Here is an 11399-nt window from a genome sequence, read left to right on the forward strand (position 1 = left end):
CATGGCACATGGAGGTCAGTACATAATGTTAAACAAATTAAGGAAACATTGAAATAGAGGCTTTTTGAGCTCTGGGTGCTTTTGTTAAGACCCTCTCATCCTGAGGGAATGATCCCAAGAAAGAAGATGTAATTAAAATGTATTACTCACTTTTCTCTAAGAGGCCATCAGGACTAATCTTGTGTCTTACACTTCTTCATCTTCTTTCTCTAAGATTTCATGTCTCTAAGATCATCCACCTATATTCAGACTGTCATCCTCAGAGGGCTGTTCTACAAACATCAACTCTGTTCTCTCAAACTCATGAAAATTCATCAGCAGGATCCTCTATATTCTCAGTTTCTTTTCTGTGTGTTTGCAGTAATATATTGCAAAACTCAAACCTTGTCTGTATCTCAAGTACACAATGTGTACACTAGAGTACTTGGTGGAGGTGGTTGGGTTTTCTCCATACTCTGTTCCACAGGGCTTGGGAGCAAAAGCATGGGTCACTTATATTTATAAATATGCAAATTAGAGGCTCAGATATGTTGCGAATAAAAATACAATTACATCTTGAATCAGGGTGAAATAGCAATATTAAGAAGAATCACACATACCCATTCTTCTCACCCCATTACCACATATCAGCTAAGTGCACAGGATCTTGCTGAGTAATTCATAGCAACTTGTTTCTGTTTAGGTACTCCTTATTTCATTTACTGATAGCACTGCTTTGTAATATTTATGTCATAACGAGAGCCTTTTGAGAGTTATAGTCTACTGTGATGTCACCCATCACTTCCAGTTACAAATAATATGGACGTAGCAACACCAAGGTCAGGTAGATGACCTTGCCTTCATTGCTATTTCTAAACCTCATCTCTTTTCCATCATTCCAACTTTAAGACCTTCAACAAAGCTATGCCTCCCCATTACTCTTCTGTATTGAAGTAATTTCTTCCTGCTCGGTCACTACTTGATGTTTTTAAGACTTTACCACTTTGGTCACTGTCTTCTCCCTTTATTCATCACATTTGGTGACTTCAACATCCCTGTAAATGATTCATCCAACCCACAGCCTCCTAATTCCTTGACTTGCTTACTCCCAACATTTGGATTTGAAAAGCCAGCATTGTTTTATTTTATCCCAGCCTTTTTCATAGTAATACCTTAGACATTGTCATTACCAGCAATTGAATTGCCCCCAATTTTTACAACAAAGCATTAAACTTCATATCTACTCTAGTCTGTCTTTTATTGAATAATCAAGGAAAGGAAATTTATCTTAAAAACAGATGATTTTTTTTTTCTGGCTAGATTCAGAGAGATGCGACCAAACAAGGGTCAGGAAGAAGACATACATAGGAGAGATAAATGAGCCTCAAAACAGATTTTTCCCTAGAGTCTGCAAAAAGGCATGCAGCCCTATTAAAACCTTGATTGTAGCCTTGCCAGACTCTAAGCAGAGGAACTCTTTGAGCTATACTATTAGAAAAACTTCTTTCTATAGATTAGTGAGATAATTTGTTATTTTGTGCTTCTAAGTTGGTGATAACATGGTATGACAGAAGTTAAATGGATAACTCAACCTTAACATGGCCAATGCAGAATTTATGATATTCTAAATCTTTATACCCTTATCTTTTCCCATTTTTTAACTTACTAAATGACACCATTATTGACACAGTTGTTTAGGCCAAAATTATCAGAGTTACTTCTAGATTATGTATTTTTCCTAAAACCCAAGATTCTGTATTTCATCAAAGATTTCTGGATATTTTTTCAGCTGTATACTGCGACTGACTACTTTGCTTCATCTCTGTTGATCTTTCCCTAGTCTAAGCCACCTCTTCTCTCATCAGGACTCCTGAAATAGCCACCACTCTTGCTCTTTTTATTTTATTTGAAGTTCCGGGATACATGTGAAGGATGTGCAGATTTGTTACATAAGTAAATGTGTGCCATGTTGTTTGCTGCATCTATCAACATATCACCTAGGTATTAAGCAGTCTTGCTCTTCTAACAGTTTTTTATCCATAGAGCAGCCAGAGTGATGAAGTTTTGAATATGTTAATCACATAATGTTATTTCTTCCTTTAAAGCTACAATGACTTCCCATAACATGTAGAATAAAGTTCAAAATCCAAACCCCTTTATGATGTGTTTTTTCTCTGCCTTCTTCATATCATCTCCTTCCACTCTCCTCTTTTTTGAGTGTGAACCACATTAACTTTTGTTGACTCTTCTTGTACACAAAATTTATTGCTGCTTTAGATCTTTACATGGTTGCCTTGAACACTTTTTCTCTAGATCATTTAGTACCTTGCTTTTTAATATTCTTCAAGTCATTCCTCAAATATCACTTCATCAGAGTTTCTCCATTATTATCTTATATAAAATGGTCAGTCACCACTACTTAGTGTCTTCCTATGCATTGTTCATTACTTTTCAAAACACTCTCACGTCTTACATTTTATTGACATGTGTTTACTTTTTAAAAAATATCTCACTAGATATAAGCTCCATGAAGACAATTACTTTGACTACCTTCAATATTGCTGTTATTGTGCTACTAAAACAGTCCCTGTATCCTGGTAGGTTCTCAAAAGTGAAAGAGAAGCCTGGAAATGTAGCAAAACCCCATCTCTGCTAAAATTACAAAAGAATTAACCAGGAGTGGTGATGTGCATCTGTAGTCCCAGTTAGGAAGCTAAGGTGGAATTTCCTGAGCTCAGGAAGTCATGGCTACAGGGAGTTGTGATTGCATCACTGTACTTCAGCCTAGGTGATGGGAGTGAGACCCTTTCCATGGAAAGAAAAAAAAAAAAAAAAAAAAAGGAAAGCATTAAACACAAATAAAAATTGTGGGCTTACTTTAGGTGTCTTGAGAAGTTTTAATTTATAAGTGTTTGATGGCACTGTGGGAAGTTAAGTGTCCTGAAGGAAAAAGTCAAACATGGAAAGATAAAACTCTCATGACATTATGAGGCCATTTCCTAAATAGTCATATCATAATACTTCTGATTCAAATATCAACAAATAGATGCAGTAGAAACTTGGAAATCTCAGTGATTAGCTGCTTCTTATTGCTATCTGAAACCATCTCCTATCTCTATCTTAGCTTAGAAAATAATTTTTTCATATCAAATTCCAAGACTTGTGATTCACATCTCAGATATTTAGATTTGCTAGAATGGCGTTTCTTCTCTGCAACTATTTATAAGCAGTGATCAGATGGTACTCAGGAATTTTTATAGGGCGAGCTATGGTGACGGCTAAGATTCTTTCATTTTAGTATCTATTAACATCTTATTTTGGGCTTTGTAATTGTATGATGGGTTGCCATACTGAAGAGGGCATCCTGTTGCCTACTCTTCTAACTTCGTAACTCTAAGCTTCAAGTCCAAGTGTCTTATTGCATTTTTCCTTAATTTACTTTTTTGGCCTCATGGGACATGGCCAGGCTCTGGTAGCACTAATATTCATTTAGGTGACATAAATGGGGGATAAACTAGTGGCTCTGATAACAGTGGATACTTCATATTGTTGCTCAATTCTTTATTTTTCTCTACTGATATAAAGGTTCATGGGGATTGTTTCACAATTTCTAAGATATTTCTCCCAAAATGCAATGCTTTGGAAATGTTTATTCTCATTCAAAAATGAAAGCCATTTTATCTAAAAGTCTCTTGGAAGTAGTGTTGAAATTCTTATTTTTGGAGAGTAGAAGCAGTGGTTATGAGGGTAGTGTTGTCTTTTGCAGTGGTGGTGGCACCTGTTGCAGTTGTCTGTATTTAGGGTGCAGGATTAGGGAGGTCAGGATCAGGTGGAGAAATTACAGGGGAAAATGGAGGTCCAGGTGGATAGGGTCTTGGTTGGGAAGGTGGCTGTGGATAACCTGGGCCATAAGGGGAAGGAAGAGAGAGTGGTTGAATTCTCCCTGGACCATAGGGTGGAGAAAGGCGTGGTGGAAATCTCCCTGGACCATAGGGTAGAGGAGGAGATGGTGGAAATCTCCCTGGACCATAGGGTAGAGAAGGAGGTGGTGGAATTCTCCCTGGACCATAGAGTAGAGGAGGGGGTAGGGGAATTCTCCATGGACCATAGGGTGGAGGATGGGGTGGTGGAACAAATCCTGGTCCAAACGGAAAAGGTGATGGAGGAGGAGAAGGAGACAGTGGTTCAGGTGGATATGGTCCCCCGAGGCCTCTTTGACTCTCACCAGGCTGTGGAAAAAAGTAGTAAATACTTTTAAATCAGATATTTCGCAGTTAAATATAAGAATGAATGCTTTCTATGATAGGCAGAACTCTGAGATGGCCCCAAGATTTCTACTCTCTGCTGGCACATACTGGCCTGACCTTATCCGATGAGCCCTTTTAAAACAGGTTCTGCAATGTCTGAAGAAATCAGAGAGATTTGAAGCTGCAGCAAATGCTTTTTTCTGGGCTTTGAATCAAGATGCCGTGTTGTGGGGAGGGCTACGTGGAAGTACATGGTAGACCGGCTACAGGAGCTGAGAGTGGCCCCGGGCTCATAGGCAGCAAAAAAGTAGGGGCGTCAGTCCAACAACCAAGGGACTGAATCCTACCAATGACCATACAAGCTTAAAAAAAGGACACTGAGCTGCAGAAGAAAAAAAAAATACAGCAGTGGACACACCTTTTCAGCCTTGTGAGACTGTGAGCAGAGAAGCCACCTAAGCCAAGCTCAGAGTTATGGCCAAAGAAACTGAGATAATAATGAGTTTTTAAAGGCTACTAATTAGTGGTAATTTGTTATTGAGCAATAGAAAAGTGTTAAATGTATCTAAGTTATGATGTCTGAACGTCTATATCAAAGAAAAATGTTTCTCTTTTGCCCTCTGAATACCTAGGCTCTCAATGAAAGCTGGGATAGTATTGACTTAAAAAAATAGATAATGAACAAAAATCTTATCCTTGGCCTATAGTGAAGTCTGTCATTCCAAATTCCAAATGGAAATAAATGCCTTTGCAGCATGAGAAAAACATGTCTTTTTATGTCTAATTCAAGGGTTCAGGCTTGTTCCGGGCTTTGCACATTAATTAATTGTGAAACACATGTGAGCAGCTATTTCGTGCAATGAGCTTATGAAGGAGCTGGTTCATTCATGTCATGAATGTCAACCTGGCAAGTTGCCAGGGGTACAAACATCTATTCTATGACTCTACAGGCTGAGTAATTACAATACAAGGAGGGGTAAATGTGATCTGAAGGGAAGTGAAATGAGTGGAATGAGTGTCTGGGTTTCATGTCAGTGTTTGAGCTCTCCTTCTGGCACATGGAGATAGAGTGAGTGTGGAATTCTTTTTGAGCCTTTTTTTCTCTTCAGGAAAATGATGTTCATAAAAGTACTCACCTCCTGCAGTTGTTGTCACATTTGTTGTGAAATATCACTTGTAAAGTGCCTAGGGTGGTGTTTATCTCAGGTCTGGTTTACATAGAGTACAATTTTTAGAAATGAAAATAGTAGGCTGAGGCTGGGCGTGGTGGCTCATGCCTGTAATCCCAGCACTTTGGGAGGCTGAGGTAGGTGGATAGCTTTAGGCCAGCAGTTCAAGACCAACCTGGACAAGACCCCATCTCCATTAAAAAATTCAAAAATAACTGAAAAGTAGTGCAAGGAACAAATACATTAGGGATTTAAAGTGATCAGTTCTGGATAGGAAAACGATAAAGGATTGTCTCTGTGGGAAGGAGTCATTTGAAAAGAGGGTTAAAGAATATAAAGTAAGGAGGGAGCATGCCAAATAGAAGGAAAATACGCAAATGCTCTGGGGTAGGAATGAAGTTCCACTCTACTGACGGCAAGAAGTCCAGGTTGCTTGGAGCAGATGCTTTTTTTGGACACAAAACTACATTCACTTCCTGTGGTTCTCAGTCCCTTCACCTATTTGGCCATTACCCTTGCTAATCCTAAACTTTAGTATTACAGTAAAGCATCCCTGTCCTGGATTCCTAATGCCAGGTTCTTAACAATGCTAGAGGATGTCACCAGCACTGTACCCTCAGAAAGTTAGCATCCTTCAGTGCTGCCTGAAATCCTTTTTTGAGTGTCTTATCTCAGATTATCCCTTCCCACTTCCCCAGAGGCCTGTAATTTTCCAAGTTGATGCCAGTTTTATCAACATTCTCCACCTCATCCTAAGCTCTCATCTACCCCCACCAAAGTGGCTTTTCTCCTGCTTCACCAAGATATTTCAGGCAATTAGAAATGAACTTCCCTGATTTACTGGTCACAGAACCATGGAGTCAGTGATAGCTAGATAGTTTCTTTTTCTTTATGATTGTTTTCCAAGGGACCTGGCTCTGTCAGTCTTCTCTTTTACTTTCTGCAACTGTAATATCTGCCATTTAGCTAGCTCATTTTCTTCAGAAGAACACTATCATTTATGGTCAACTCAATTTTTTTCTCCCTATCCCATCAGCTCTTCATCCCACTTCCTGAATTCTAAATCTAACCACTTCTTATCATCTTTCTTGCTTTCATTCTAATCTATCATTTACTTTTACCCGAATTTCTATAATGGCCCGTTGATTTGACCTCTTGATTCTAATCTTGCCCCTTTCACCTAACATGTACAGAGAGGTTGAAGACATCATTTGAGAAATAAATATCAATTGATATTTCTCCGTTTATAAAAGATTCAGTTTCAACCACCAGTACCTTGTTGCTGTGACTTTCTTTTCACGTCTTTCCTGCAAAGCAAAGCTCTATGAAAGGGTATTCTAAATTTGCCAACGCCACTTCTCACTTCTCATTTGCTCTTAAACCTGGCTTCTGCACTTAACATGCCAGTAAAAGTTTTATTCGTATCACCAATGAAACAAACAAACAAAAAATTCCAAGGCACTTCTGTGGGACCAGCCTCGTGTTCGTCTTCTCTAGCTAGTGATAGTTCATGGTATTATGGAGGGTGCTTGACCCAAGGACTGCCAATCCAAGGACTAGTCAGGGTATGTGGAAGTTCAGGATTTGATTTTTTATTGTCAAGAAAACAAATCCTTAGTATGGAAAATATTTCACACATTTTTATTGTTGAGACAATTAAAAATTAGCTGAAAGGACTTTTTCCTAAAGATATACTGATGTTGATCTAAATATTATGTAATGAAAAATCTTCATAGTAAATATCGATTCTTTTCCTGATCTCTTAACCCAGTCACAATGATTAGCTCCCTTTCCACAAATGGCTAAAGTAAAATGATGAAAACGATGAAAATACTATACTAGGAAGAAACACTCCCCTCCCAAAGGGTTATAATGAATGTTAATCTCCTACATTATTCAGTTTAGCAATAATCCCGCTAAGACAAGCATACTTTGCATACTTTGAATCTAAACTTATTTGTATTTTAATGAGATTAAAAATAGTGAGACTTGCTTTGAGGATTAAAAGAGATAATGTATGTAATGCATTTGGAAAATTACTTATAACAGAGAAAACACTCAAAAGTCGACAGGCTGAATATGATGACTTACCCCGCCTACAAATATATATATGCGAAGGACATGCTACCCTTCACATTTCCGATTTTCAGTAATTATTAATCATCATTAGTCATATCAGCTGAAAAAAGGCTCATTGCTATTGAAACTGCTTATATTATTGGAAAGCTCTCTATTTTTCTAATTTATCTTGTTAAAAAGTTATTTGTATAATAAAAGCCTGAATAAAATGTTTTTCACATATTCTGAGGACATGAAAATATTGAAAATCTAATTTATGATGAAGTCATTAAGACATGACCTTTAATGGATGTCAATACGTTTTATTGGCTTATCAAAAATTATGTCTAGCCATAATGCATGCAGGAACACGGCCAAAGTCAGAAAGCTTCAGTCATCTCAGAATGTCCTGCTTTTATTCAAGCTTTTCAAAGTAGAAGAAAGAGGTACTATTTTATGTTTCATGTTTGAGAATGATATAATTTTATGTTGCCTGCTTTGTGGAAGTCATAGTCTTCTAAAAAATCAGCTTTCATATTTTCCCATTTGATATAATAGATTTTTATGGTACTTTGGGAGAAGTTACTCTGGAATTAATATCCTCTTTGTAACACTGGAATTAATTGACCCCTCTGTTGAAATTGAGTATCATTCTATTACTTTTAAAAATATGCATTAAAAAATTCTGAAACACTAGGTTAAGGGCAATGAGCATAGTTTTCCTTAACCTAGTTTTTAATAAATGGTAGGTGTTACTATAAATGTTTATTATTTCCTCAAAATGTAGCATGCAAAGATTCTCCTAAATGCATCTTCCCAGGTCCCATTATGGGGTACTCTTATTCAGGCTTGGATGAGGACTTTAATACTATCTTTTTAATAAGTGAGTTAGGTGACTCCATGTTAGGAACAACTACTTTATCTCATTTTACAGAGTTTTACCTACTGTGTAATTGCTAGAGTATGGAAACATACATTTATATTTATCTGTTTAATGCAGTCTGATATTATAGATTTGAGCTATCCATTATGGCAGCCATCAGACATATGCGGCTATTTAAATTAAATTAGATTTTAAATTTAAATTTAAGCACTAGAACAGTGTTTCATCAATGCTTAATAGTTACTAATATATAAGAAAAGGTAACATCATTAATGTAAAAAGAAATCTGAAGTAATGGTTAAGGAGGAAAGTATAAAGATGTGTGATCGTGATTAATGATACTCACTGTGAAACACGCTGCAAGAGCCCAAAGGCCCAAGATTAGAGTCAGTGATTTCATCCTTTCGGTTGCCTCTGAAAGTAAGCACAATAGGTGATCAGTATGATTTTTTTTTTATTATAAATTACTATTTAAAATGTCTCAACACATGGATATAATGTAATACAGATATACTACTGTAGCATTTTTAGGAATTTGCCTAACATTATGTTGGATTCATTATTACAGTGGGGCAACATTAGTAGGCTTATAAAATTTGACTTCAAAACAGTGGAACTAGTTTTTATTTTTGACTTGTAAGCTGATATTGGAGATAATGCCAAAGAGTTATTCATAAATGATTTGAAGAATAGAAGCTTTTATAAATGAGGTTTTTGCCTTTAGAGGTAACTACTTTGAAATGTACAATTATTTACATTTGAACACTTTTGTATATTTAAATAGCAAGTATATTGTTTTATAGATTTCTATAGACTTGGGTTTGCAATATTAACATATTAACTAAATCATGTGTTATCAATTTAATTCCTTGGGGTATCTCAAAAATAAGGAAAAGAAAGAAATCACTCTGTTTGACGTAGTGTAAGAAAAAGAGAATCATATTATATACCTCCTAGTTTTAACAACATTCCACTAAATTAATTTACTCTGTGATGTGTGGTCTCAAAGTGCTTCCAAAAATCCATATATGGTAGATCAAAGACCAAGTCAGAGAACATGGAGGAATCTAGGTATTTTATTCTCCGTTGGCTCAAAATTTGCAAAATATTTCAAGTACATGGTAGCTTGAATTCTGGGAAAGTAACTCCATGCACCATTGTACAAATGGCTTCCTGACAGTCAACTCTGCACATAGGTTGAGTGTGTTATCTGAGCAATGCAAATTTTGAAAGAATCATATGGACAAAATTTCACTGGATATTCAATTGTATGTGGGTGTGGATATTCTCTTAAGGATTACTTTTCCCATGATCCATTCTTATGAGAAGTTTGAAAAACAAAAGAAAAACTAATAATAAAAATATACTGTAGAACAATTCCCTCTTTTAAAGTGCATCTGAGAATAATCTATCATTATGAAGTTTTAAGAACTTTAAGGAACATCAAGGGGAAAAGTCAATTGTGTACTTGGATGGACTAATTGTCCCCAACGCCCAACATGAAACCTTTACTCTGACATGTGAATAACCTAATTTTTCAAAATTTGATATGTTTAATGACTTACAATTTTACATAAGGTGAAGGTGCTTATGTTTTTGGTGGTAATGAATGTCCTATAAAAAGATCATGAAAAGTCTGAGGAAAATTCTGCAGTTAATATTTCCAGGTACATACCTTTGTGCGAGGATCTGTCTTAGAGTTGATTAACCTGCTGGTCAAAATGACTCTTGCCAGTTGAAAGACAGAAAATAAAGATGAAAAGAGACAAGAAACTTCAGTTCTTATATAGTGCAAAAGATTTCTGTTGGCAGTAAGAGAAAGGATACTTGGAAATAAAATAACTTCTGGGTTGATGCTCTTCAAACAAAGATAGGAAAGTTGTTCTTGCCAATTTGGCAGTCTTATTCTGCATTTTTGGGTCTCATTTCTGAAAAGCATTGACCCATTCAATATTTGTTGTTTCCTGGGGAAACAGATACAACAAATAATGTCCTCTCTCTTCAGGGAAACAATCTGGGGCCTGTGGATCACCATTTCCTCTTTATTTTAAAGAAAAAGCACCAGCTTTTTCTATGCCAAGCAATTTTAATGGGCCATATTTTGTATTTTCTATTTTATTTAATAGGCAATCTTTTGTATTTTCTATAGGAAGTTCCCTTCTGTCAGTGAAGAACTAACTGAGAACAACTGTGTTTTAAAAATCATGTGGTCCTTGCTGTTATTAACTTGAGAATCTTAATTAAATGAAAATATGATGACATGCAAAGACTTGATTATGGGAAAATTATACAGAAATTTTTAGTTTGAAGCGGATGTCTAATGGAAAGTTATAGCCTTGGCTTTTTGATAAGTCTAGGCATTGAGAATAATTTTTCCCATGCTGGATGATCTTATAATCTCGCTTTAATACTTTATTATATAATCATAATAACAGCTATTACTTATTAAGCCTCTAGTTTATTCCATGTGGCAGGTTAAAATGAGTTCTATTATCATCTCAGTTTTATACAGAGATGCTAATTAGCTGAGTGGAACTTGACCTTAAGTCAGCCCACTTCAAAGTCTAAGTGATTTTTTTAGCCAGTATTCCATATTAGCTCCCTAATCTTAACAATCACCATACACTTAACTAACATTGTGTTACAGTACATTAGAGAGATGAATCAGTGAACTTAATAGTTCATTCTACTTCCAAGCACAGTAACAACACTTCCTTGTTGGGTTATATGAGACAAAATATTTTGCCTTATCGTATCTCAATTTCTTCGTTTAAAAATATATATTTAAAATGTTTATATTTATAATTTCTTTTTTATTTCATTTATTTATTTATTTATTTATTTATTTATTATTATCCTTTAAGCTCTAGGGTACATGTGCACAACGTGCAGGTTTGTTACATATGTATACTTGTGCCATGTTGGTGTGCTGCACCCATCAACTCGTCAGCACCCATCAACTCATCATTTAAGTCATGGAGATTAGGACCTTCCTTCTTTCCCTCCTTCCTTTCCTTACTTTCCCTCCCTCCCTCCCTCCCTCCCTCCCTCCCTCCCTCCCTT

The 11399-nt window shown here is 36.2% G+C and overlaps 1 protein-coding gene across 1 annotated transcript; it reads right to left on the bottom strand.

Moving 5' to 3' along the window:
- Window positions 1-3609: 3609 nt before the first annotated feature.
- Window positions 3610-10143, bottom strand: SMR3A (submaxillary gland androgen regulated protein 3A). The gene is made up of 3 exons (XM_001106394.4): window positions 10012-10143; window positions 8683-8750; window positions 3610-4208 (listed from the first exon to the last, which is right to left on the bottom strand). The coding sequence occupies exons 2-3, from the start codon at window positions 8734-8736 to the stop codon at window positions 3777-3779; spliced, it is 486 nt and encodes a 161-aa protein (XP_001106394.1). The 5' UTR covers window positions 8737-8750; window positions 10012-10143; the 3' UTR covers window positions 3610-3776.
- Between the last annotated feature and the right edge of the window lie 1256 nt (window positions 10144-11399).

Source organism: Macaca mulatta, chromosome 5 (genome assembly GCF_049350105.2).
Source record: "Macaca mulatta isolate MMU2019108-1 chromosome 5, T2T-MMU8v2.0, whole genome shotgun sequence".
In the NCBI taxonomy this organism is placed as follows: domain Eukaryota; kingdom Metazoa; phylum Chordata; class Mammalia; order Primates; family Cercopithecidae; genus Macaca; species Macaca mulatta.